This window comes from Bos mutus, chromosome 3 (genome assembly GCF_027580195.1).
Source record: "Bos mutus isolate GX-2022 chromosome 3, NWIPB_WYAK_1.1, whole genome shotgun sequence".
Taxonomy (NCBI): Eukaryota; Metazoa; Chordata; class Mammalia; order Artiodactyla; family Bovidae; genus Bos; species Bos mutus.
The window spans coordinates 32,598,998-32,625,989 of record NC_091619.1 but is presented as its reverse complement, the minus strand read 5'-3'; the positions used below and the strand labels follow the sequence as shown (position 1 = coordinate 32,625,989).

Here is a 26,992-nt window from a genome sequence, read left to right as displayed (position 1 = left end):
GGGGAGCTGGATGTGGATGGGGAAGTGGAGAGGCGGCAAGAGGTCATCTCTCTGGACAAGAGGCCCTATGGGGCAGTGAAAACCAGTAGTCTAGGACCCAGGAAGTTTGAATTAAAACTTGGTCCCACCCCTCTCCAGCCTTGTGACCCTGTATCACCCTCTCTGGGGCTCAGAACCTGCTAATATTAGCATGTTTATACCCACTGGCGTTTGCTTTGACATTCCCAGCCTACCCCCGACAAGCCCGGGTGGCATCCAGGTGGAGGTTGGGGTCATTCTGCACTGCATTCAGCAGCTGGACTCCAAGGGGCAGCCTGATTAGACCACAACTTTGCTGAGGGGTACGGGGCTGGGGGCTCAGGATGGTCACTGTGTGTTCCTGAGGAAATGGGGTGTCTCTCTGGCACAAGGGGGAGGATTTATACTATTGAGCAGGGCCGTTTTAGCTCAGTCTGACCCAGACCAGTGGAGGGGAAGCAACAAGGACTCTTATCAGCATCCAGCCTTTTGGAGGGGGGTGCGTCAGGGTGGGCACTTGCCCTCTGAAAGTCCTTCAAAAGGTTTTGAAAACCTCTAAACATTCTTAGGGTTTGCCACCATTATTATTTGCTGTTTGGCTTCTGATTATTAATTCCTTTGTAGACTGTGGTAGGAATCTGGCCCAGGGGCAGGCCTGGCGTCGGATTGGGATAGGGGAAGAAGGTGAGTAGTAATGTGTGAATTCTATATCACTGGTACGGAGGAGGGCGCTAGGTGGGGCCCACCTCCTTTGGTGCGGCTGGCATCGCCACTTTAAGGCGGTGGCGGCGCGAGCAGGTCTATGGTAATGAGGCGCCACCGCCGCGGCCGCTCTGCAGAGCTCGCCCGCCCGCCGGGGAGGCGAGGGAGCGTGGGGCTGGGCTCGGGGCCGCGGCGATAGCAGCAGCGGCGGCGGGGACGCGGGGCACGAGCGGCCGGCGGGGGGCCGTCGGAGGCGCCCGGGGCCGGGCCGGGGTCCGGGTGCGCAGCTCCGGGGGAGCAGGTGGGCTATCCCGCGCGGGCGAGAAGCACTCAGAGGATCTCGGGGCGGCAGGGCCAAGGGCGCGCGGGCCCCGCGGGCGCCGCGGGCGCAGGTGGCGAGAGCCGGGTGTGCTAGTGGAAGCGCGGCGCCAGCCCGTGGTGGTCTGGGTGACCCAGCGTGGGCCCGGCTTGGGGATCGGTGGGAGCCGGCGCGTGGGAGCGGGCAGCGCCGGGCTCCGGTGAGGCATCAAGGAGCAGGCCCCACGGGGCGCAAAAGTAGCCCCCGGGGATTGGCGCCCCGGCCCGGGCATGAGGCGCGGCGGGGTCCGCAAGAGCGGGAGGAGGAGCGGCGGCCGCCGTTGACCCGGCCGGCCGGGAAGGGGGAGAGATGCGGAGCCCGGCGGCCCGTGCCCCACTTCCGACACCGCTGCCGCCGCTGCTGCTACTGCTGCTGCTGCCGCCACTATTGGGAGACCAAGTGGGGCCCTGTCGCTCCCTGGGGCCTGGCGGACGCGGCTCCTCGGGGGCCTGCGCTCCCGTGGGCTGGCTCTGTCCAGCTTCATCCTCGAACCTCTGGCTCTACACCAGCCGCTGCAGGGATGCGGGGACGGAACTGACTGGCCACCTGGTGCCTCACCATGATGGTCTGAGGGTCTGGTGTCCAGAATCCGGGGCCCACATCCCCCTGCCACCAGCGCCCGAAGGCTGCCCCTGGAGCTGTCGTCTTCTGGGCATAGGAGGCCACCTTTCCCCACAGGGCAAGCTCACCCTGCCCCATGAGCACCTGTGCTTAAAGGCCCCACGGCTGAGATGCCAGTCCTGTAAGCTGGTGCAGGCCCCAGGTTTTAGGGCAGGGGACAGCTTAGCAGAAGAGTCCATGGGTGGACGTCGGAAGAGGAACGTGAATACCGCCCCCCAGTTTCAGCCCCCCAGCTACCAGGCCACAGTGCCCGAGAACCAGCCAGCAGGTACTCCTGTGGCATCTCTGCGGGCCATTGACCCAGATGAGGGTGAGGCAGGTCGACTGGAGTACACTATGGATGCCCTCTTCGATAGCCGCTCCAACCACTTCTTCTCCCTGGACCCGATCACTGGTGCGGTCACCACAGCCGAGGAGCTGGATCGTGAGACCAAGAGCACGCACGTCTTCAGGGTCACGGCGCAGGACCATGGCATGCCCCGACGCAGTGCCCTGGCCACGCTCACCATCTTGGTGACTGACACCAATGATCACGACCCTGTGTTTGAGCAGCAAGAGTACAAGGAGAGCCTCCGGGAAAACCTGGAAGTCGGCTATGAGGTGCTTACCGTCAGAGCCACAGATGGTGACGCCCCTCCCAATGCCAATATTCTATACCGCCTGCTGGAGGGGTCTGGGGGCAGCCCCTCTGAAGTCTTTGAGATTGACCCTCGCTCTGGGGTCATCCGAACCCGAGGCCCCGTGGATCGGGAAGAGGTGGAATCCTACCAGTTGACTGTGGAAGCAAGTGACCAGGGTCGGGACCCTGGTCCACGCACTGCCACAGCTGCCATTTTCCTGTCGGTGGAAGATGATAATGACAATGCCCCCCAGTTTAGTGAGAAGCGCTACGTGGTCCAGGTGCGGGAGGATGTGTCCCCAGGAGCTCCGGTCCTCCGGGTCACAGCCTCAGATAGAGACAAGGGCAGCAATGCTCTGGTGCACTACAGCATCATGAGTGGCAACGCTCGGGGACAGTTTTACTTAGATGCCCAGACTGGGGCTCTGGACGTGGTGAGCCCTCTTGACTATGAGACGACCAAGGAATACACCCTACGGGTTCGGGCACAGGACGGTGGCCGCCCCCCTCTCTCCAACGTCTCCGGCTTGGTGACAGTGCAGGTCTTGGATATCAATGACAATGCTCCCATCTTTGTCAGCACCCCCTTCCAGGCTACTGTTCTGGAGAGTGTCCCCTTAGGCTACCTGGTCCTCCATGTCCAGGCCATTGATGCTGATGCGGGTGACAATGCCCGCCTAGAATACCGCCTTGCAGGGGTTGGACACGACTTTCCCTTCACCATCAACAACGGCACAGGCTGGATCTCTGTGGCAGCTGAGCTGGACCGGGAAGAGGTTGATTTCTACAGCTTTGGAGTAGAAGCCCGTGACCATGGCACCCCAGCACTCACTGCCTCGGCCAGTGTCAGTGTGACCATCCTGGATGTCAACGACAACAACCCAACCTTCACCCAACCAGAGTACACAGTACGGCTCAATGAGGATGCAGCTGTGGGCACCAGCGTGGTGACGGTGTCGGCCGTGGACCGAGATGCCCACAGCGTCATCACCTACCAGATCACCAGCGGCAACACCCGAAACCGCTTCTCCATCACCAGCCAGAGTGGTGGGGGGCTGGTGTCCCTCGCCCTGCCATTGGACTACAAACTTGAGCGGCAGTATGTGCTGGCTGTTACTGCCTCCGATGGCACGAGGCAGGACACGGCACAAGTGGTGGTGAATGTCACCGATGCCAATACCCACCGCCCTGTCTTTCAGAGCTCCCACTACACGGTGAATATTAATGAGGACCGGCCAGCAGGCACCACAGTGGTGCTCATCAGTGCCACAGATGAGGACACGGGTGAGAATGCCCGCATCACCTACTTTATGGAGGACAGCATCCCCCAGTTCCGCATCGATGCGGACACAGGGGCTGTCACCACCCAGGCTGAGCTGGATTATGAGGACCAGGTGTCCTACACGCTGGCCATCACTGCCCGGGACAATGGCATTCCCCAGAAGTCCGACACCACCTACCTGGAGATCCTGGTGAATGACGTGAATGACAATGCCCCTCAGTTTCTGCGGGACTCCTACCAGGGCAGTGTCTACGAGGACGTGCCCCCCTTCACCAGTGTTCTGCAGATCTCAGCCACTGATCGTGACTCTGGCCTTAACGGCAGGGTCTTCTACACCTTCCAAGGGGGCGATGATGGAGACGGGGACTTTATCGTAGAGTCCACATCAGGCATTGTGCGAACACTGCGGAGGCTGGACCGTGAGAATGTGGCCCAGTACGTCTTGCGGGCATATGCAGTGGACAAGGGGATGCCTCCAGCCCGCACGCCCATGGACGTGACAGTCACAGTGTTGGATGTAAATGATAACCCACCTGTTTTTGAGCAGGATGAGTTTGATGTGTTTGTGGAAGAGAACAGTCCCATTGGGCTGGCAGTGGCCCGGGTCACAGCCACTGACCCTGACGAAGGCACCAATGCTCAGATCATGTACCAGATCGTGGAGGGCAACATCCCTGAGGTCTTCCAACTGGACATCTTCTCCGGAGAGTTGACCGCTCTGGTGGACTTGGACTACGAGGACCGGCCTGAATATGTCCTGGTCATCCAGGCCACGTCGGCTCCACTGGTGAGCCGAGCTACAGTGCACGTCCGCCTGCTTGACCGCAACGACAACCCACCAGTGCTGGGCAACTTCGAGATCCTTTTCAACAACTATGTCACCAATCGATCAAGCAGCTTCCCAGGGGGTGCCATTGGCCGGGTGCCTGCCCACGACCCTGACATCTCAGACAGCCTGACTTACAGCTTTGAGCGGGGGAATGAACTCAGCCTGGTCCTCCTCAACGCGTCCACAGGCGAGCTGAGGCTGAGTCGGGCGCTGGACAACAACCGACCTCTGGAGGCTGTCATGAGCGTGCTGGTGTCAGGTAAGGAAGGGCCCAGGCGACACTGGGGTGGAGTTGGCCCTCGGGGGAGGGCCTGGGCGGCCTTCTGAGGAGGAGCTGCTGACCCATCTCTCTACCTGGGACTGGCCCAGCATTTGAGGGATGCAAAGCAGCTGGGGACAGAACCCGAGGAATCCTGGCAGCTGTGTGGGCCCTGCCTGCCACCCCAGGCTGGGCCGGGCTGCTTCGGTCGGCTGCCCCCTGCCTACCAGCCTGTGACGTGGTGGGGGAAGTGTCATGAGGCTGTCTTCTCTGTGGCTGCTGAGAATTATGGAAAAAGGCTCTGGGGTCCAAGAGAGGTGGGGCAGGATGGAGGGGAGTGTGGCCCAGAGCAGCGAGCCACCCCTTCACGCCCGCCTGCCGCCTGCCCGCCAGCACGTCCCTGTGATCTCACACAGCCTCGGACAGAGCCGAGACTGTGGGGGCACAGGGTTGCCCCCACAGGGTCAGGACCCTGCGGTTGGGCCCCTTCTGGCTCCCGGCTGAGCCACAGACCAGCTGAGGGGGACTTTGTCTAGGACATTCTTTTCCCTCCAGGCAGAAAGAGCCTGGCCTGGCTTTCCCCTTCAGAGCTCCCACAGGAAGTGAGGCTGGAGCTCATTGTCTCTGTCCAAACAGACCCCACTGTCAGAGGTGGTGGTTCGGGGTCCGGCTTGGGGGAGGGGCTGCAGCAGAGCCAGGGGCAGGCCATGGCGCTCCTGGGCCCCCTGCCTCCCTGCGACCTGGCTCTTCTTAGACGCCAGGCCTTCCCACGACCCGTGAGAGCCTGGGCTCAGGGGATGGACTGTGGGGACCATGGTGAGCCAGGGCGCTAGTGGCCTCTGAGGGCAGAGCCCCCGGATCCAGTGGCAAGAGAACAGAATCCTGGGGCGTGGGAGCCTGGCCGGGACCCAGGCCGGGCATTCCAGCTGCTTGGCCAAGCGCTCAGCCTGCAGACTCCTGGACAGAAGGGCTGGGGGAGGAGAGTCGGGGCTGGGCGGTGGGCAACATTCTGTCTCTTCTGTCGGGAGCAGGGAGTGGACAACAGTGGCAGCAAGGAGGGAGCCCCTTCCCTGAGCCTGGGAACAGCTGGGGCCCTTGTGAGGACTGACTGTTAGCTGTGCCTGGGGATGGGTGGGTCAGGGCACCCTCACTCAGACACATAGAGAGGGGAGAAAGAGCCGCCTGGCTAGCCTCACTTCTACCCCAAGGAGTCCGGGCTAGAAGAGGAGTGAGGCGTGCAAGACACAGGGCGTGGCTTCAGACCCCTCCCCATTCATAGTCCTTTTGGGACAGATAACTCCCTTCCCCAATCCTCAGGTGGCCACTGGAGCCAGGGCACGTGAGCTTTTAGAGGTCATGGACAGGCTCAATGCCTCTGGAAGCTTCAGTTCCTCCTTAGTGGGAGGAGGTGGGGGCTGGAGCTCTGCTATCTCATGTCCTTCTCTGTGCTGGGAAGCAGTGGGGAGGGCCGGAAGGGAAGGGACTCTCCCTCCTGCCTGCCCCAGTCCACCCTAGGTGACCAAGGGACGTGGGCAGAGGAGGCCCCACCCAACCTTCGCGCTCCTACCCATGCAGACCCCCAGACCTTGGTTCCCCTAGAATAGAGGGGGAGGCCTCGGCCAGCCCTCCAGCCCAGCCCCACCCTTTCCCCTCGGCCCTGACCCTTGGAGGCAGTCACCACGCCAACCCCAAAGTCCAGGGGGCTGGGGCGAGGGGGATCAGCTCCTGCTGCCCTTTGTTTCCCTCTCTTGCTCTTTGTCTCTTCTTTCTTTCCCGCGTCTGCCCTTGGGGGCCTTTCTGCACTGTCTCCTCCGTGGTCCTCTCCCCATCTCCTGTGTGACTCTCCTCCTTTCCCAGTTTCTCCGCTGCTGGCTCTTTTCCTGGGCCTTTGTTTTCCCTTGTTTGGTCTCTGTGTTTTTGCCTCTCCGATTTCCCCCTCTCTTGTTCCCTGGGACTTCAGCTGCCCCAGCATGGGCCGGGTGGCTCTCCTGAGGCCCGAATTCTCCTAACTCTGCCTCTCCTGAACTCTGCTTGGACACACAGGAGTGCCCGTCCATGGCCTACAACTCCCACTAGTGCATCTGCCAGGGGAAGGGAGGCTTGGCGTCTAATTCTGCCCCAGTCTGGGACTTGACACTTTTTCAGGTGTGGCAGGCGAGGTTCTTGTCACAGATGGTGTTTCCTGGGGTCAGGGCCCATCCCCACCGTCTTCTGCCCAGGAGGATGGCTCAGGCTATGCACCCCCCACCCCGGTTCCTACCGTTGCCTTTGCACCTGAAGGGTGACCCAGGTCAAGGCAGAAGAAAGGAACAAAGAGGAAGGAGAGAGCGGTCCATTGACTGCTGGGATGGGGACAATAGCAGAGGGGGCAGGTGGCCACAGATGGTGGGCCAGATGGGAAGCAACAGACACACTGGGTGAGGGGTGCAGGCGGGGACTGGGCTGGCGGAGGGGCAACATGGGGAGGGGCGCGCGTTCCCAGGGCTGACGGTGGAGAGGTTTCTCTTGCCTGCCCCGCCCCTCCCTGGCCAGTTAGGAGGACTCTGTGTGGACTCTGGGCTCCTTCCTGCCCAGAGGGACTCTCACACCAAGGAATCACTGGGCACCAGGTACACGAGGGCCCTGGGCTGGCTCCAGAACTAAGTGCAGGGGGCTCTGAAAGAGGGAGGAAAGTCGAGCCTGAAGTCATAAATCTGGGCAGGCTCCCTGGAAAAGGTGAGTTTAGGGTGGGCTAGGAAACTAGGGGGAGTGGGGCTGGCGGCTGGATAGTCCAGGTAGGAAGGAACAGCTTGTTCAGCAGCAGTCAAGAAAAGGAGGAGCAGAGGTGAGTGATGACAACAGGCTTGCTGGTGAGAGCAAGCGGGCGGCACATTCTCAAGCAGTGAGGCTGGAGGGCAGGTGGGCAGGGGGCCGAGGACACGGCTCAGATGTGTGTCTGGCTTCAGCCTTCCTAGCTGCCGGCGCAGTCAGCCACCTCAAGGTGCTATGACACAGAAGCAGAAGAATCTATTCCCAGATCCCTTTCCTACACCCGTGAGTGTGCGCGTGCATGCTTGGTTGCTAATCATGCCCAAATCTTTTCGACCCTATGGACTGTAGCCTGCCAGGCTCCTCTGTCCATGGGATTCTCCAGGCAAGAATCCTGGAGTGGCTTGACATGCTCTTCTCCAAAGGATCTTCCCAACCCAGGGATCAAACCCTCATTTTGTACATTACAGGTAGATTCTTTACCAACTGAGCCACCATGGAAGCCCTTTCCTACCTCTGTCCCACCTGAGAAACACTACCTCCTGCCCCATTCCTGCTAGGATGTCCTTTTAAATAACTACTTGGACCTCCCTGCTGTGTTTTAAAGACCATTTCTTCATTATGGAGATCAAATAGATTCTCATGAACATCCGACTGAACACTTACTATGCATAGAACATTGTAGTAAATAAACAATATCGCTTATAGCCCAACCAAGCCATTTCCCTCACCGCTTGGCCTCCAGCTTTCATTTTGAGATGAAGAAAATCCATTGCCACGTATTTGTGCATTCAGGTGTGCCCGGTATTTCTGGGCTTAGTGTGTGTGGGTGGGGTGAGACACCAGAGTGTTAGTACTTAGCTGTTTATAAGTGAGTGTGTGGCCCGGGGGTGTGGCAGGCACTGGATTTAATGCCATGAGCCAAGTGGGTGATGAGTAGCTGGAAGTCTAGGCCCAAAGGAGATGTCAGCTTAGTGGGGCTCTGTCTGGGGCTCAGGGTGGACAGCTACCCAGGCTTTTCCATCTCTGGCCCCCAGAACCCCACAACATCAGGGCAATGGGTGGTGCTGCCACTGGTAAGGTGGCTCAGCTAGATTTCCTGGGGTAGGGCCCCCCGGGCTACCCTCAGCAACTCAGAGAGTTGGGCGGGAAGAATGCTTTGTGTGGGGCGTTGCTATGGGGATAGCGGGCCTGCGCCCAAGCAGCCACCGGGCTTAGTAGGAGGGGGACTGGGTGGCCCACTGACCCAGTTCACCCTCCATTCTCTACTGCAATGAGGGAGGGGGAACACAGCCAGGGTCAGGGTTGTAATAGTGTTGAGATGAGAAGGCAATGGCACCCCACTCCAGTACTCTTGCCTGGAAAATCTCATGGATGGAGGAGCCTGGTAGGCTTCAGTCCACGTGGTCGCTAAGAGTCAGACACGACTGAGTGACTTCACTTTCACTTTTCACTTTCATGCATTGGAGAAGGAAATGGCAACCCACTCCAGTGTTCTTGCCTAGAGAATCCCAGGGACGGGGGAGCCTGGTGGGCTGCCATCTATGGAGTCGCACAGAGTCGGACACAACTGAAGCGACTTAGCAGCAGCAGCAACATAGAGGCTGAGGGGGCAGGAGGATTATATTTGTGGGTGTCTCATGGTGCTCTACGGAGAAGGCAATGGCACCCCACTCCAGTACATGGCTGCAGTCCACGGGGTCGCTAAGAGTCAGACACGACTGAGCGACTTCACTTTAACTTTTCACTTTCATGCATTGGAGAAGGAAATGGCAACCCACTCCAGTGTTCTTGCCTGGAGAATCCCAGGGACAGGGGAGCCTGGTGGGCTGCCGTCTATGGGTTCACACAGAGTCAGATACGACTGAAGCGACTTAGCAGTAGCATGGTGCTCTGGGCCCTCTAGGGAGGTAAGAAAAAGGCAAAATAAGATCCTCGTGCAGGGAAGCACCTGGTCTGGTATTGATATAAGGGAGCAGACCCGTCCGTGGCTTGGGGCAGGGAAAGATACACAAACATTAAAAGATGTGTCCGTGCTTTCCAACGGGCTTCCCTGGTGGCTCAGACCACCAAGAATCCACCTGCAATGCAGTAGACCTGGGTTCAATCCCTGGGTGGGGAAGATCCCCTGGAGAAGACAATGGCAACCCACTCCAGTATTCTTGCCTAGGAAATCCCACGGACAGGGGAGCCTAGTGGGCTACAGTCTGTGGGGTTGCAAAGAGTTGACAGGACCCAGTAATTAACACACACACATGCTTTGCAACAGAGGGTTCTGGAAAGTATGCAAAGAGAACTTCTGGAAATCAATCCCCCTGAGTGCTGCTGGGGGCTCAGCCCTCCTGGAGTGACTCTCCCTCAGGTGAGGCATACATCGTCCTAAGGGCTCCTTTATGCCAGTTAGAAAAGGAGAGCCTTTCCTGGCAACTGGGCAGTGCAGGAGTGTGCGAGCAGGGTTCCCGCCCACACTCATGCCCTCCTCCGGGTGCTCCTACCCGGAGCCAGATCTATGGCTTGGGACCCCTGCCCTCCCTGGGTGCTGACCGTCTGGCCTCCCCACAGACGGCGTGCACAGCGTGACCGCTCAGTGCTCCCTACGCGTCACCATCATCACCGACGAGATGCTCACGCACAGCATCACGTTGCGCCTGGAAGACATGTCGCCCGAGCGCTTCCTGTCGCCCCTACTGGGTCTTTTCATCCAGGCTGTGGCCGCCACGCTGGCCACACCCCCAGACCACGTGGTGATCTTCAACGTGCAGCGGGACACCGATGCCCCAGGCAGCCACATCCTCAACGTGAGCCTGTCGGTGGGCCAGCCGCCGGGGCCCGGGGGCGGGCCACCCTTCCTGCCCTCCGAGGACCTGCAGGAGCGCCTGTATCTCAACCGCAGCCTGCTCACGGCCATCTCCGCACAGCGCGTACTGCCCTTCGACGACAATATCTGCCTGCGTGAGCCCTGCGAGAACTACATGCGCTGCGTGTCCGTGCTCCGCTTTGACTCCTCCGCGCCCTTCATCGCCTCCTCCTCCGTGCTCTTCCGGCCCATCCACCCGGTCGGGGGACTGCGCTGCCGCTGCCCGCCTGGCTTCACCGGCGACTACTGCGAGACCGAGGTGGACCTCTGCTACTCACGGCCCTGCGGCCCCCACGGACACTGCCGCAGCCGCGAGGGCGGCTACACCTGTCTCTGCCGTGACGGCTACACCGGTGAGCCCTCGCGGAGGGAGGGAGGGGAAGGCCTGGGGGCGGCCCTGGTCGGGATTAAGGCCGCAGCACTAGCACAATCAAGCTAAGAACCCGGTAACCTCCTTCCTCTCCTGAGGGAATGTACAGGGTACACTGGCCATTCACAAGTCCCCCTTCCTCTTTCACAATCACCTTTGAGAAAGGAAGAGGGGAGCCTTGTTTCTCTGTCCCCAACCCGCGCCCACCCCCAGATGGTGTAACTGAGGTCAGCGCTGGCCCTGGGGCCAGTCTGCTTGCATTTGTATCCCAGCTTTGACAAGAGCAGCTGGGTGACCTTGGGCAAGTTACTTAACCGCTCTATGGGGTAGAATTTTTAAATGGGTGATGAATCTACTCCCTTGACAAGGTTGAATTTAATTTAATACAGCTCTTACCCGTACTGAATTTAATACGGGTAAGAGCTGGCCTGTGGGAAGTGCTGGCTGTGATTTAAGGAAATACTGAGTGAGATCAGGTGACTTGCCCCAGGTCTCACCTGGATTTGACGTGAGGCTGGGCCTAGTACATGCACTCTCCCAACTGATGAGTGAGTTGCCTTTCAGAGCCGCAGCGGGTGCTTTTCTCCTCAGGTGTTGAGGGGAGGCGCAGAAGAGCTGGGGAGACTGGTGGGGTTCAGGTGTGGGGATGGGAACTTTCAGATCATCGCACCTGTGTGACCTGGAGCTCCACCCTTGCCCAGGTGTGTAAAGCAGGGTCTGACCAAGAGGCCTGTTGGCCTATCTCCAGGGGTCTTTACATATCCTGTCCCCAGACTCTCCCTGGGATCTCGCTGCCTCTGCTTCGGCTCCAGACCCTTCCCTGCAGCCTTCTGCTTTCCCTCAGGACATCCCCTGCTCTCCATGCCTTTCCTTCCCGGGGGCCGTAGGCCTTGCTCCCTCTCCCCCAGAGCCATGCCCACACGCTTCGCCAGCCGTGGTAGGCCAGCCTTGTTGCCTCCCCTGCTGCATCTTCCTGCCCAGAACTTGCCAGACTTGACTCCTCTCAGCTGCTGCTGTGGGTAGGGGGGAGCAGAGGGGTGGGCTGGGGGGAGGGGAGGGAAGTCTTTGTCCAAGAGGATGGGGTAGGGGGTGCTTAGAGTAGGCGAACAACAGTTTCCATGGAAACTAGAGCCAGTCACTAGGCACTGGAGCTGAGAACCTATCTCTAGAATCTGGGAATGGGGAGGGAGAGAAAAGGGTGGATTTTTCCATCTGATGTTGGAATTTTCAGCTCCTCCGTTTCAGCTCCCAGGGCTCAGTTCCCTACTGTCTCAGCATCTCTCAAGTGCACAGAGGTCCTCAGTCTGAACACCAGGGCTCAGGGTGGGAGTTCCTTGCCCCGTTTCTGGAGAGTCCCCAGCTTCCCGCCCACACCATCCCATAACTCCAACAAATCCAAATGGAAGCCTGGTCTCATCCCCAGGGAGGGAAGCTGATCTTGGTGCCTGTGAGAGACAAAAGCACCAGTGTGGGGTGGGGGTTGGCACCAGCCCTTGTGCTGTCCTGCAGGCCCTCTCATCCACAGGCATGCCCCCTCATGGGGCCAGAACACCCCCATGCTTGCTGGGTAGCCCTCACACCAAAGGGCACTAGGACTTGGACCTTGTGATCAGGGACCTCACAGGCCTGTGCTCTTAAGGCCCAAACAAGGGCATGGGAGGGACTGGGAGCCTCTGGGAACTTGCGGGACAGCGATACATGGGACTGTGGTGAGGATGCCCAGTACGCCAAGCAGGGCATCAAAGGAGCCAGGGTTTCACAGAGCTCAGAGGGACGAGCACATGAGAAGAGGTGGGGATGCTGGAGGGATTCAGAGTGTCATAGGAGTCATGGGAGATCACAGAGGGATCACTGCGAGCGAAGGAGTCCCAGTCCCCCAGGCACCTGGTGCTCACCTGCCTGACTTCTTGTCCAGGTGAGCACTGTGAAGTGAGTGCCCGCTCAGGCCGCTGCACCCCAGGCGTCTGCAAGAACGGGGGCACCTGTGTCAACCTGCTGGTGGGCGGCTTCAAGTGCGACTGCCCATCCGGAGACTTCGAGAAGCCCTTCTGCCAGGTGACCACGCGCAGCTTCCCTGCCCGCTCCTTCATCACCTTCCGGGGCCTGCGCCAGCGCTTCCACTTCACCCTGGCCCTCTCGTGAGTGCCTGGGCACTTGGAATAGGGGGCCGGGGACAGCCTGGGGGGCCACCTGTTCTGTGGACGAAGTGGGACATCAGGCGGTGATGCTGTGTGGCAGGTGGGGAGGGAGGTGTTGACAGAGCCAGGCCTGTACTTGGAGTTGCCTTGTACCCTTGGCTGGCAGGCCCCTCACCCACCAGGGCCACCTACACTCCTCCCAACCCACCCTCAAGGGTGGGAGCCAGGATGCCAGGGTCGTGCCGCCAGTCCTGGTTTGTGCTCATCTTCCACGCTCTAGCCATATGGCCCACAGCCTCCACCCAGGAGTCAGCCCTCGGGAGATTTCTGAGTAGGACCAGGGCTAGTTAGGTGGCTGGGGTGCTGGTATCCAGGTGGGTGCCCCATTCCCTGCCACCTCCCCCACTCCCACTCAGGTTTGCCACCAAGGAGCGCGACGGGCTGCTGCTGTACAACGGGCGCTTCAATGAGAAGCATGACTTCGTGGCCCTCGAGGTGATCCAGGAGCAGGTCCAGCTCACCTTCTCTGCAGGTGATCCCGCGACCCTGCGTCCTCGCCCATCTCCCCGAGTCCCTGTGCCTCTCCACCCTTGACCCTGAGTCGCACACTCTCCCAGCCAAACCTGGGCACAGCCCAACCACAAGTGCCCTATCCCCATTCCCAGCCCTCAGCTGGTGTCTCAGCTCACCTGGGTCCTTTCCTCAGGGGAGTCGACCACCACCGTGTCCCCGTTTGTGCCCGGAGGGGTCAGTGACGGCCAGTGGCACACGGTGCAGCTGAAGTACTACAATAAGGTGGGTGTGGGAGGGGTCCCGGGGGAGAGGGCCCTGTCCTGGGCTCAGATGCTCTCCCAGACCTGGGTGGCACTGCCTTGCTGGGGGCTGGTCATGGTCTGTCTGGCTGAACGGGGAGGAAGGGAGGGGTGGAACTTGCTGCCTCGCCAGGCATTCCCATCCTGCTAGGTGGTACAGACACTTCCTGTTCCGCTAGGTACAAACACAAGTGGACATTAAGGAAGGTAAATGGTCATGTGAGCACACATCCGTGTGCATGTGTACGTGTGTATACCACACGTGTATGCGTGTGTAGCAGTACACAAAGGGAGTGTGTATGTGCTGGTGTTTTCCTGCCTGCTGGCCCATGAATGGCCCTGGCCCACTCTTTCCCCTCTCTGCCCTTCCCTGTCCACAGCCACTCTTGGGTCAGACGGGGCTCCCGCAGGGCCCATCCGAGCAGAAGGTGGCTGTGGTGACCGTGGATGGCTGTGATACAGGGGTAGCCCTGCGCTTTGGAGCTATGCTGGGCAACTACTCCTGTGCTGCCCAGGGCACTCAGGGTGGCAGCAAGAAGTAAGGAGGGGAGAGGGCTGGGGGTGCAGCAAGGTGTGGGGCCACACAGGGAGGGAGGGTTGTAAGGGAGGACTTTGGGAGCCCTGAAATGGTAACCAATTCCTTTCTCTTACCTGGCCACCCTTTGCCCCTGCCCAGCCCTCTGCGTGGGGGCTGGGTGGGGGCACAACCGGCAAGTCTGGGGGATTCGAGCTAGCCTTGGGCAGCAGTCTGATAGAGCAGCTCCAGGGTGGGGCTCCCCTTCCCCTGGCTGCTCGGTAGGGCCCCTAGGAGAAGGAACTGGAAGCACCCCACTCAGCCTTACTTCTCGGCCGTTTCTCCACCCCCCACCCCGCCTGCCAGGTCTCTGGACCTGACAGGGCCCCTGCTGCTGGGTGGGGTGCCTGACCTGCCCGAGAGCTTCCCTGTCCGCACCCGGCAGTTCGTGGGCTGCATAAGGAACCTGCAGGTGGACAGCCGCCACGTTGACATGGCCGACTTCATTGCCAACAACGGCACCATGCCTGGTATGGGAGGTGGGGTCAGGCTGAATGCAGAGCGGTGGGAGGTGCCTGGTGTGGGGGCCCCTGGAAGTGGGGGGCTCAGAGCCCCTGTAGCCACTGCCACAGGTTTTCTGTCAGGAGCCTCTGCCTGAGTACCCTTCTCTTCATTCTAGGGTGCCCTGCCAAGAAGAACGTGTGTGACAGCAACAGTTGCCACAACGGGGGCACCTGTGTGAACCAGTGGGACGCATTCAGCTGCGAGTGTCCTCTGGGCTTTGGGGGCAAGAGTTGTGCCCAGGGTAGGTATGGGGGCAGCTGTCAGAGGTTGGGGCCTGGGAGCTATCAGCAGCTCTGGGAACCCCAGCACGGTCAGGCCAGGCCCTGGGCAGGGCCCGGCTGAGCTTGGCTGTGGGTGGAAAAGCGTGTCTGGGCAGCGCCCAGAAAGGGTTAGCACGGGAGACAAAGGGCCCAGTCAGAGGCAGGCCTGGGCACAGAGTGGGGTGGACCTGGAGCAGGTAGATGCTCTGGAGGGCGGGGCAGCTGGGGAGCCTGGGCACTAGGAGGGGCAGTACCCTGCCTCCCATGGAGCTACCCCCACTGAACATCATGCCCCCTGGGGCACTCGGCCACTCCGCCCCTCAGAGTCTGCCTCTATCTGCCTGCCCAGAGATGGCCAACCCGCAGCGCTTCCTGGGCAGCAGCCTGCTGGCCTGGCATGGCCTCTCACTGCCCATCTCCCAGCCCTGGCACCTCAGTCTCATGTTCCGCACACGCCAGGCCGACGGCGTCCTGCTCCAGGCTGTCACCAGGGGGCGCAGCACCATCACTCTGCAGGTGATGCAGGGAGGGGTGAGGCCGGCGGGCCCATGGGCACAGGTTATGGGTCAGAGCTGGCTGGGCGGGGTCTTTCCCAGGAGAGAAAAGGCAGCTGGGTTCCTTTGGTAGATCACTGCTGCCATCTCTCGGGCCCACAGGAAATAATGCCTTTTCCTCCCTGGCCTCAGCTGGGCAGCAGGATGGGTTTGGTGGCTCAAGTAGGACGGTGGGCGGGAAGATGAGCTGATCGAGGCAGTCTGCTGACCCTCTTTTCTTCTGGTGCCAGCTTCGGGAGGGCCGCGTGGTGCTGAGCGTGGAGGGTACGGGGCTCCAGGCCTCATCTCTCCAGTTGGAGCCAGGCCGGGCCAATGATGGCGACTGGCACCATGCACAGCTGGCGCTGGGAGCCAGTGGAGGCCCTGGCCATGCCATCCTGTCCTTTGACTACGGGCAGCAGCGGGCAGAGGGCAACCTGGGCCCCCGGCTGCACGGGCTACACCTGAGCAACGTTACCGTCGGGGGTGTTCCAGGGCCGGCCAGTGGTGTGGCCCGAGGCTTCCGGGGCTGTTTGCAGGTAAGCCTCCTGCTCTGCCTTCTCACTGCCAACACTGAGAAGCCCATTCCACACAGGGCCAACACCACTGCCCTCTCCCTCCCAGGGTGTTCGGGTCAGCGAGACGCCTGAGGGCGTCAGCAGTCTGGATCCCAGCCGTGGGGAGAGCATCAACGTGGAGCCAGGTTGCAGCCTGCCAGACCCCTGTGACTCGAACCCATGTCCTGCCAACAGCTACTGCAGTGACGACTGGGACAGCTATTCCTGCAGCTGTGATCCAGGTAGGCCAGGGGCCCAGGGGAATGGGACAGGTCAGCAGGTGTGGGGTGGGGGTGGGTCACTCTGGCTTTGCCATGTGACCTGGGGCTAGTCACCTCACCCCTCTGAGCCTCTCGTCCTGCACTGCAGAGCTACAGCCAGCTGGTATAGCTGCTCAGAATAGAAGGAGGTGAATGAAGGCAGGTTTGAAGAAAATGCCAGGGGAAGGTGGGGACTGAGTCTCTCTTGTCTTTCTGGTTGGTCCCAGGTTACTATGGTGACAACTGCACTAACGTGTGTGACCTGAACCCATGCGAGCATCAGTCCATGTGTACCCGAAAGCCCAGTGCTCCCCATGGCTATACCTGCGAGTGTCCTCCCAGTTACCTTGGGCCATACTGTGAGACCAGGTAATATGGATCCGTGCTGGCAGCTGGGGCCACTGCCAATGTCCGCTGTGTCCCTCAGAGCCCTGGGAGCCTGGCTGGGCCACGGCTGGGGTCAGAAGCCACTCGTGGCTACAGGATGGCTGAAGGAGCTCATTCCTCCCTGGTCCCTTCTCCGCAGGATTGACCAACCTTGTCCCCGAGGCTGGTGGGGACACCCCACATGCGGCCCATGCAACTGCGATGTCAGCAAAGGCTTCGATCCAGACTGCAACAAGACAAGCGGCGAGTGCCACTGCAAGGTGACTGCCCCGAGCCAAGCCTGCACGGCGACTGCCTCGGCCGCTGTCCTGTACTTCCTGGGCCCTTGGGGGGTGGGCGGTGGAAGAAGCCTCCCCACAGAGCGCTGAGGGCTATGTGCCTTTGATCCACTGGGGCGGGCCAGTGGTTATTTGTCCTTGTGTGTCCAGGCCAGCTGTACTGGTTGTTTGCAGCCCATTCTAATTGATTGGTGTCTCACTGGTGGGTTCAATTCTGAATCACGACCAGTTAATAAATACTTTGAATGTACCATTCTTGGGGGTCAGGGAACCTCTCTCCAGAGGGGCCAAAGTGAGAGGATCCGTGAGCACCCAGGGAAGAGAGCTTGAGCCAGCGACCCCGTGTCCCTTCTCCCTCTCAGGAGAACCACTACCGGCCCCCTGGCAGCCCCGCCTGCCTCCTTTGTGACTGCTACCCCACGGGCTCTCTGTCCCGAGTCTGTGACCCTGAGGAGGGCCAGTGTCCATGCAAGCCAGGTGTCATTGGGCGCCAGTGTGATCGCTGTGACAACCCTTTTGCTGAGGTCACCACCAACGGCTGTGAAGGTAGGGCTCTCGAGATGGGTGGGTGGCCCTCCCTGCTGTGTGCCAGGCCCCAGTGTCCCAGGGAGGCCAGGAGCTGGGATGGGTTGCAGACCTGAGGCTGCCTTGGGAAGGCTGGGGAGCCCGGCCATCGCTGTAGGGGGACAACTGCTCCTGAGTGATGGTGCATTTCCTTGCAGTGAATTACGACAGCTGCCCGAGGGCCATTGAGGCTGGGATCTGGTGGCCCCGTACCCGCTTTGGGCTGCCTGCTGCTGCCCCCTGTCCCAAAGGCTCCTTCGGTAGGTGCTGGAGGCCCAGAACATGAAACAGAGGACTTGGCCTTTATCAGTAGAGTGAGGGTGGGGAGCCCCTGGCTGCAGACCCCCCAACCTCTGGCCTCCAGGTCTGGGGGATTCCATGTCCCATGCTTCTGTGGCTCAATGCTCCCCTGCTCCCAAGTTTGCCTAGATGAAAGGTGTCTACATTTTGGACTTGTAACAAAAGTGCTGAAAACCTGTAGTGTGCCTGGCACGGGGCTGGGTACTAGAGGTTCAAAGATGAGTCACACAGGTTGCTATCCTCAACTCACCACCTCGTACTGGAGTTATGCCACTAGAGAGATGGCCTGGGGAGCAGGGGACACGGGGTGCTGTCCCAGGGGAGCTGCAGGATGCAGGCTGGTGCTGGCCCTTGGACTGACTATGAACAGAGATCAGAAACAGAGAGTGTGTGGCAGAAAGTTCAAGGTGGTGGCCGGAGTAGGGCAGCCGAGTCCGAGGCTCAGGGAGGCCATTCCTGTAGCCCTCCTGTGGGTTGATCTCGCAGAGGTTTTGGCTCTGGTGTTCCACACACACTGGGGTGCCGGACAGCAGGGCCCTTGTCTGCTAGTCCCCTGTCTCCGGTCCATGGAGGCTGGCCCCCTGCAGAACTCAGCGAGGTCTCTCCCTGAGGCCTGCGCTCCTGGCTGCCTTCCCCCAGGGACTGCTGTGCGCCACTGTGACGAGCACAGAGGGTGGCTTCCCCCAAACCTCTTCAACTGCACATCAGTAACCTTCTCAGAGCTGAAGGGATTTGTAAGTGAACCGTCTCCTCTGCTTCTCCTTGCCCCTCACCCCGTCTTCACCCAGGATGAGTTGCCCGCCTCCCCGGTTTTGAGAAAGGGGACTCCGACAACTCCAGCTCCTGCCTCCGGGGGCCCTTGCCCAGAGGCTGTCTCTCCCCTTCCCGAGTCCTTTTACTCTGGAGTTCCAGTTCTGCCCTCTGGGAACCTCACTGTCCCCTCCCTGTGCTGACCCCCCTGCCTGTCTTGGTCCCAGGCTGAGCGGCTTCAGAGAAACGAGTCAGGCCTGGACTCGGGGCGCTCCCAGCGGCTGGCCCTGCTCCTGCGCAATGCTACCCAACACACAGCTGGCTACTTTGGTAGTGATGTCAAGGTGGCCTACCAGCTGGCCACGCGGCTGCTGGCCCACGAGAGTGCCCAGCGAGGCTTTGGGCTGTCCGCCACACAGGACGTGCACTTCACAGAGGTGGGGCTCAGAGTGGGCAGGGAAGGTGGGGTGGGAGGAGGTCATGGTGAGTGAGCCAGCTCCTGGTAACCTCAGGGCACAGTGGGGGGCACTCCCCTCTCTGCTTTTAGGGAGCTCCCAGCAGGCATGAGGATTCCATGAGAACCTGTGATGCATGGCGCAGCACATGGGTCATTTAGAGCACCTCTTTCCGACCCCTCTCAAAGCAGGGTACCCACAGAGAATAATGTTTGTACGAGAACCTGGTCTGACCAGGCTCGCCAGAGGAGGGGCCCTCCCCACAGGCCCAGGACAGGAGGAACCCGCATCAAATAATCTGTGTGGGCGTAGGCACAGGCCCTGGGAAGCTGTTAGAGACAGGAGGAAGGATTCGTGGGCAGGGCATGGTGGGGGGTGAGCCAGGGCTGGTCCAGGACAGGCTGGTAGGGACGAGGAGTGAGGCTGTGGGCACAGCCCACTGTGACCGTGCCCACCCTAGAATCTGCTGCGTGTGGGCAGTGCCCTCCTGGATGCGGCCAACAAGCGGCACTGGGAGCTGATCCAGCAGACAGAGGGCGGCACTGCCTGGCTACTGCAGCACTATGAGGCCTATGCCAGTGCTCTGGCCCAGAACATGCGGCACACCTACCTGAGCCCCTTCACCATCGTCACACCCAACATTGGTGAGGCTGCCGGCGGGCCGGAGAGGGAGTGTGCAGGGCCGTGCCAGGGGCCTGCCCTCCTCACCTAGGGTCTGACCTGTGCCCTCTCCCTAGTCATCTCTGTCGTTCGCTTGGACAAGGGGAACTTTGCTGGGGCCAAGCTGCCCCGCTATGAGGCCCTGCGGGGGGAGCGGCCCCCAGACCTGGAGACAACGGTCATTCTGCCTGAGTCTGTCTTCAGAGGTCAGTGGGGGCCGAGGGGTGGGTCAGGGGGCCAGGCTGGGGTGTCTGTGAAGGACCCAGCTGAGTAGACAATGTCCCGATCCCAGAAACGCCCCCTGTGGTCAGACCCGCGGGCCCCGGAGAGCCCCAGGAGCCGGAGGAGCTGGCTCGGCGGCAGCGGCGGCACCCGGAGCTGAGCCAGGGTGAGGCTGTGGCCAGCGTCATCATCTACCGCACTCTGGCTGGGCTGCTGCCCCATAACTACGACCCAGACAAGCGCAGCCTGAGGTGAGCGGCCAGGGAGACAAGGAGTGGGTGGGGGTGCCAGTCAGTGGTTGAGCCACAGAAAGGGACCAGGGGTTGGCAGCATCTCAGAGTGATAAGAAGGGTCCTCCAGTCACGCAGGGCTTCCCAAGTGGCGCTAGTGGTAAAGAACCCACTTGCTAATGCAGGAGACATGAGAGATGTGGGTTCGATCCCTGGGTTGAGAAGATCCCCTGGAGGAGGGCATGGCAACCCACTCCAGTAGTCTGGCCTAGAGAATCCAATGGACAGAGGAGCCTGGCGGGCTGCAGTCCATAGCGTTGTACAGAGTTGGGCATGACTAAAGCGACTTAGTATGCGTGCATGCCACTCACTCGAATACTGTGGTGACTGTGTGCCTGCCTGTCCAGAGTTCCCAAACGCCCCGTCATCAACACACCTGTGGTGAGCATCAGCGTCCATGACGACGAGGAGCTCCTGCCCCGTGCTTTGGACAAGCCAGTCACAGTGCAGTTCCGGCTGCTGGAGACTGAGGAGCGCACCAAACCCATCTGTGTCTTCTGGAACCACTCCATCCTGTGAGCCTGCACTGCCCTGTGCCCCAGGGCTGTGAGCAGAGCCCCCCAGGCCCCAGTGCACCCCACCCTCCTGTCTCCTGACCCTGCCTCCCCCACACAGGGTCAGTGGCACTGGTGGCTGGTCAGCCCGAGGCTGTGAAGTCGTCTTCCGCAACGAGAGCCACGTCAGCTGCCAGTGCAACCACATGACGAGCTTCGCCGTGCTCATGGACGTGTCTCGGCGCGAGGTTGGGCCCGCAGGGCTGGGGGTGGGAGCCCAGGGCTCTGGACTGGGTGCTCAGACCCTGTCCATCCTAACCCCCCTGTCTCTCTGCCACCCCCCCTGCAGAATGGGGAGATCCTGCCACTGAAGACGCTGACATATGTGGCCCTCGGGGTCACCCTGGCCGCCCTCCTGCTCACTTTCCTCTTCCTTGCTGTCCTGCGCACCCTGCGCTCCAACCAGCACGGCATCCGGCGGAACCTGACAGCCGCCCTGGGCCTGGCTCAGCTGGTCTTCCTCCTGGGAATCAACCAGGCTGACCTCCCTGTAAGATGTTCCTCCTCACCAGAAACCTTCCCCAGTGTCCCCTGCTCTCATGGTCCCATGTCAGTCCTCCCCAGCGTTCCCCTCAATCCTGCTTCTGCAGCCATGACGTGTAAAGAGCTAGCCTGGGGCCTGGCGCATGGCTTCTGCCGCTCCAGCTCCCCCTGGTTCCCCAGCGCACCCTAGATGTACCTTCCTATGGCCCAGACTCCCCGCTGGAGCAGCGTCCAGCACCCAGGCCCTCCTCTCCAGTCTGGTGAGAGTAGAGCCCACACCCTGGTGTGGCCTGGGCACTGACTGGGCGCGGCCTGGGCCCTCAGTTTGCCTGCACGGTCATTGCCATCCTGCTGCACTTCCTGTTCCTCTGCGCCTTCGCCTGGGCTCTGCTGGAGGCCTTGCACCTGTACCGGGCGCTCACCGAGGTGCGCGATGTCAACGCCGGCCCCATGCGATTCTACTACATGCTGGGCTGGGGCGTGCCCGCCTTCATCACAGGTACCCCGCGCCCCCAGCCCGGGTCTTGAGGTCTGCATCCCTAGGGCCTCGGTGCACCTTTATGCTACCTTCTCCCACGTACATCCCAGGCCCGGAGGCCCCACATCCCTACGCCCCGGGCCGAATTCTCCACAAGCGTCCCTCTCGTTTAACTTGGTGCCTGGGAGCCCCACCCAGGGAGAGGGTCCCCTAGGCTGGAGAGGCTGGCATGGACAGAGGGTGGACAGAACCCTTCCTCCCCTGCACCTGGCCCTTAGAGCCCACTTGACCGCTTGACTGATTCCCAAGTCCCTTGACCACCCCTCCCCACCGCTGTCACCGCCCTCCCAGGTCTAGCTGTGGGCCTGGACCCGGAGGGCTATGGGAACCCCGACTTCTGCTGGCTCTCCATCTACGACACCCTCATATGGAGTTTCACCGGCCCCGTGGCCTTTGCGGTCTCGGTAAGTGCTAGAGAGTGCCTGGGGGTGGGGCGGAGCAGGCTAAGTGTGACCTCAGGCTCCCCTTGAGGAATGGCGGAGGCGTCCCGGGGGTGGGAGGGAAGCCGTCTGTGCCCTGACTATCCCCCCTCACACCCCCTCCTCCCCTGCCAGATGAGTGTCTTCCTGTACATCCTGGCGGCCCGGGCTTCCTGTGCTGCCCAGCGGCAGGGCTTTGAGAAGAAAGGCCCTGTGTGAGTATGGGCTGGGGGTGCCTGGGCGGTGGGCGGGCACCGGCGTGGGAGGCCTCGCAGCCAGACTCACGGCCCCCCGCCCCCAGCTCGGGCCTGCGGCCCTCCTTCGCTGTCCTGCTGCTGCTGAGCGCCACGTGGCTGCTGGCACTGCTGTCTGTCAACAGTGACACCCTCCTCTTCCACTACCTCTTCGCTGCTTCCAATTGTGTCCAGGTACTGGCCCGGCCCATGCCCTGTGGGAGGCCGCTGGAGTTGTGTATGTGGGGGAGCTGGACTAGGAGGTACCTTAATCAATACTTACAGTTGCTGCTTCCTGCCTGTCAGGGCCCCTTCATCTTCCTCTCCTACGTGGTGCTTAGCAAGGAGGTCCGGAAAGCACTCAAGTTTGCCTGCAGCCGCAGGCCCAGCCCTGACCCTGCTCTGACCACCAAGTCTACCCTGACCTCGGTGAGGGAGCCAGGGGTCCGGGAGGTGGAGGGGTCGTGGGGAGTATGAGGCAGGGGAGAGGCAGGAGGCCCAAGGAGCCCATTCTCTGTCCTTTTTGTCCCACTTTTTCTCCATCCTTACATTCTTTCCTGAAGGAAGAAGGGGTGGTGAGATGGTATGTGTGGCCTGGGAAGAAGGGGCATGGTTGGGGGTGGGGGAGGGGGGTGCTGAGTTGAGAGAGATGGGAGTGGAGCATAGGAGAAAGTGGCCAAGACAGGTAATCAGTCATGAATGCCCCACACCTGAGAGTCCCTTGTGTGTCTTGGTAAATCTGTGTCTCCCAGGATGCTCTCAGGAGAGCCATCTTTTGCTAACAAGCCCCTATTAGACAGCCAAGTCCAGGGTATTTGGGATACATAGAACTGGCACAGCTACAGCAGAGCTACAACCACTACCAGGCCCTGAAATCGGGGGCAGCAGGGACGTAGTGCCTCTCTCTCCAGTCCTTGGTACATGGCGGGTAGAATTTAGGGCAAGCTCCCTCAGCCCTTCCACTTCCCAGCCTGGGCCCACCCCGTCCCACTTCCCAACGTACTGACCTATCTGTTCCCCACTTAGTCTTACAACTGCCCCAGCCCGTATGGGGATGGAAGGCTGTACCAGCCCTACGGAGACTCAGCCGGCTCCCTGCACAGTGCCAGCCGCTCGGGCAAGAGTCAGCCCAGCTACATCCCCTTCTTGCTGAGGTGAGGCCTGGTGAGGCGGGGTCGGGGGTGGCAGGCTGGGGAGAGAGGAAGGGCACCAGGCCTGCCTAGACCCAGGCGAGGCGGCTAGGAGTTGGGTAGCACACACCGTGGCTGACACAGTGGCAGCTTGAACCTAGAAGTGGTGAGGGACATGGGACAGGAATGGGAAGACCCAGGACAGACAAGAGAATGAGACACAGGTGAGGAGCCAGGCTGATGCCTCCAGTGTGTCTTGTCTTCTTAGGGAGGAGTCCACACTGAACCCTGGCCAAGGGCCCCCAGGCTTGGGGGACCCCGGTGGCCTGTTCCTGGAAGGTCAAAACCAGCAGCATGGTGAGGATGGAATCTCCTGATGGCCAGTGGCGGGTGGAGGCCCAGCCACCCAGCTTTTACTGAGGGTGGGTGGTGGCGGATGGGCTGTCCGTGATCTCTCCCCCACCTGCTAGATCCAGACACAGACTCCGACAGTGACCTGTCCCTGGAGGATGACCAGAGCGGCTCCTATGCATCTACCCACTCATCAGACAGCGAGGAGGAGGAAGAGGAAGTGGAGAGGGAGGCAGCCTTCCCTGGAGAACCGGGCTGGGACAGCCTGCTGGGGCCTGGGGCCGAGAGACTGCCCCTGCACAGTACCCCGAAGGGTGGGCCAGTGCAGGGCTGGGGCCTCTGGGGGCAGTGGGAGGACACAGGGGCTGGGATTTCTGGGAGGTGAGACTAGGGTGGTGATTCTCCTGACTGCCTTCTCTGGGCCTTATCTACTTCCTCTGTCCACCAGATGGGGGCCTAGGGCCTGGGAAGGTTCCCTGGCCAGGAGATTTTGGGACCACAGCAAAGGAAGGTGGTGGCAATGGGGCCTCTGAGGAGCGACCACGAGAGAATGGAGATGCCTTGACATGGGAGGGGTCCCTGGGCCCCCTTCCAGGCCCTTCTGCCCAGCCTCACAAAGGTGAGTGGGGTATGCACAGCTGCATGCTCCCCATTAGCAGCCCCACCTCACACCAGCCTGTGGGTGTGTTCCTTCCACCTGCCCCTCATGGAGCCCACCCTCTGGCCCACAGGTATCCTCAAGAAGAAGTGTCTGCCCACGATCAGTGAGAAGAGCAGCCTCCTCCGGCTACCCCCCGAGCAAGGCACCACGTCTTCCCGGGGCTCCTCAGCCAGCGAGGGCAGCCGGGCTGGGCCCCCTCCCCGCCCTCCCCCCCGGCAGAGCCTCCAGGAGCAGCTGAATGGGGTCATGCCTATTGCCATGAGCATCAAGGCGGGCACGGTGGATGAGGACTCGTCAGGCTCCGAGTGAGTGTGGCTGGGTGGGTGGATCAGGGTGCAGCCCTGCCGAGGCCCTGCCTCCAGACCTCCCCCAGGCCGCCCTGGTTGGCAGCAGACTGTGGTCCGGGGCCCTTCAGGCCACGTGCCCACAGACACGGTGCCCCACGGGGTCGACCCGGCCCGGCGTCGGGTAGAGTGGGGGAGGGCGGGGAGCTGGGGTTGCTTTTCTGCTTCCTTCTTTGGGGAAAGCTTCTCCCTGTCTCCTCTGCTCTGACTAACCCTCTGTCTGCCTTGTCTGTCACTTTGCTTTCCTGCCTCTCCAGATTTCTCTTCTTTAACTTCCTGCATTAACCCTGGGCCGTGGTTCCTACACCCTGAGGCTCCCTTACCTTCCCCAGCTGCACTCATGCCCCCACTCCTGTCTTGTGCTTTATCCTGCCCCTGCTCCCCGCCTGCCTGCCTGCAGCAGCGACGAAACATCCATCTGAGGAGCCTGGGCCTTGCCGGGAGGGGCACCCACCCCACCCCAGGCCATCTAGTGCCAACTCCCTTCCCCATCATCCCCCTCACTGCACTTTGGACCCCTGGGGCCAACATCTCCAAGACAAAGTTTTTCAGAAAAGAGGAAAAAAAAAAAAAAAGATTTAAAAATGGATCTCCACTCTTCATGACTTCAGGGATTAATTTTTTTTATACGCTGGAAACTGACTCCCCTTTCCCTCCCCTAAGAGGCTAGGACCCCCCAGGATGCTCTCCCAGCCTCTCCTCAGTTTCCCATCTGCTGTGCCTCTGGGAGGAGAGGGACTCTCGGGGGGCCTGCCCCCCCGTCTGCCATCACCAAAAGGAAAGGACGAAGCCACATGCACCCAGGGCATCGTGCCCTGCGGGCTGCACCGGGCGGGCCTCAGCGCGGCAAGGGTGGCAGGACGGAGGGCGTTCCTCACCCTGCCCGTGCTGCCACCTCCAGGAACTGCAAAAGCCCTGTCCGGAGAGGGGGCAGAAGGACTCGGAGCCCCCGGACCCCCAAATGCTGCATGAACACATTCTGAGGGGAACCCGCGCCCCCAGGCGGCGGCCGGGCCACCCCGCCCCTCTCCTTTTCCTGGACTCCGGCCGCGTGCTGCAGCCCGGGTGTTTGCTCAGTTCGCTGACCCAAAAGTGCTTCATTTCCCTGCCTGCCCCGTGCTGGGGAAGGCCAGTCACTTGTTAAGTTGCGCTTCTTTGCTATTGTATGGGTGGGACAGGGAGGAGGAAGACTGCCAGGAGTCGGGTCGCCCCCTGCCGTCTCCAGCCCAGGTCTGGAGTCCGGGATCCCGTGTCCACTCTCCCTCCTCCGGGACCAGACAAACCCCACTGACCTGCTGTGGCCTCTGAGACATGTTCTATTTTTATCTCCTTCTTGGAATTGGCTCTCTTCTTCAAAAGACCAAGTCCTGTTCCTTTTTCTCCCCCTCACCACCCAGCTCCCTGCGAAGAGAGAGTTAATATATATTTTTTATTTATTTGCTTGTTGTGTTGGGATGGGTCCAGTCCCAGGGGGTCTGACATGGCCATCACAGGTTGGGTGTGTACCCAGCAGTCCTGGCAAGGGGGCCTAAGGCCCTTGCCCTTGCTCCAGGCTGTCATCTCCCCACCTCTCCTCTTCCTCCTCGGTTTTGCCAGCTGCTAATCACTGGAGTCACCATTTACACTAAACATGTATTCCAGACTTGTCACCGACTTTCCTCTGGAGCAGGTGGCTAGAAAGAGGCTCTGAGTAGAGAAAATATTTCTATTTCTCATTTGTAAGGCTGGTCTCTGGTTTTTCTGCCGTGGATTCTTCCCCCTGGCCTCTCCCCTCGGCAATTCATGCAAAAGGTTAAAAACGTAACTGGTTTTTACTACTGATGACTTGACTTAAAAAAATACAAAGATGCTGGATGCTAACTTGACACTAACCATCTGATTGTACAGTTTGATTGTTACTGTAAATATGGTAGCATTTTGTGTTTTGTTTTTTCATTTCTCCATACTACTGAATAAACTAGTTCTGTGCGGGCTGAGCACCGTCACTGTGTCCTCCTGTGTGCGGCCCTGTCCTTCCAGAAGGGATAGGCTTGGTCTCTGGAAAACAAGAGCAGGCAGGGCCCTGGGAGGGC

The 26,992-nt window shown here is 60.6% G+C and overlaps 1 protein-coding gene across 2 annotated transcripts; it reads left to right on the top strand.

Annotated features, from left to right (window-relative positions):
- Positions 1-881: 881 nt before the first annotated feature.
- On the top strand, positions 882-26,893 carry CELSR2 (cadherin EGF LAG seven-pass G-type receptor 2). 2 transcript variants are annotated; one of them, XM_070367559.1, is made up of 34 exons: positions 882-4,688; positions 9,999-10,646; positions 12,579-12,801; positions 13,218-13,333; positions 13,508-13,596; positions 13,994-14,151; positions 14,494-14,657; positions 14,807-14,932; positions 15,301-15,467; positions 15,736-16,023; positions 16,109-16,283; positions 16,529-16,670; positions 16,828-16,948; positions 17,329-17,512; positions 17,689-17,790; positions 18,470-18,564; positions 18,808-19,017; positions 19,496-19,679; positions 19,773-19,901; positions 19,988-20,168; positions 20,555-20,722; positions 20,823-20,949; positions 21,051-21,251; positions 21,569-21,743; positions 22,074-22,186; positions 22,337-22,416; positions 22,503-22,629; positions 22,741-22,863; positions 23,461-23,588; positions 23,833-23,921; positions 24,035-24,229; positions 24,364-24,534; positions 24,647-24,881; positions 25,584-26,893. In XM_070367559.1, exons 1-34 carry the CDS (start codon positions 1,388-1,390, stop codon positions 25,588-25,590), a joined length of 8,742 nt encoding a protein of 2,913 aa, XP_070223660.1. In that variant the 5' UTR covers positions 882-1,387; the 3' UTR covers positions 25,591-26,893. The 2 variants fall into 2 exon arrangements, with proteins under 2 accessions (XP_070223660.1, XP_070223659.1); XM_070367558.1 differs by having other exon boundaries at positions 25,321-26,893.
- Positions 26,894-26,992: the final 99 nt, after the last annotated feature.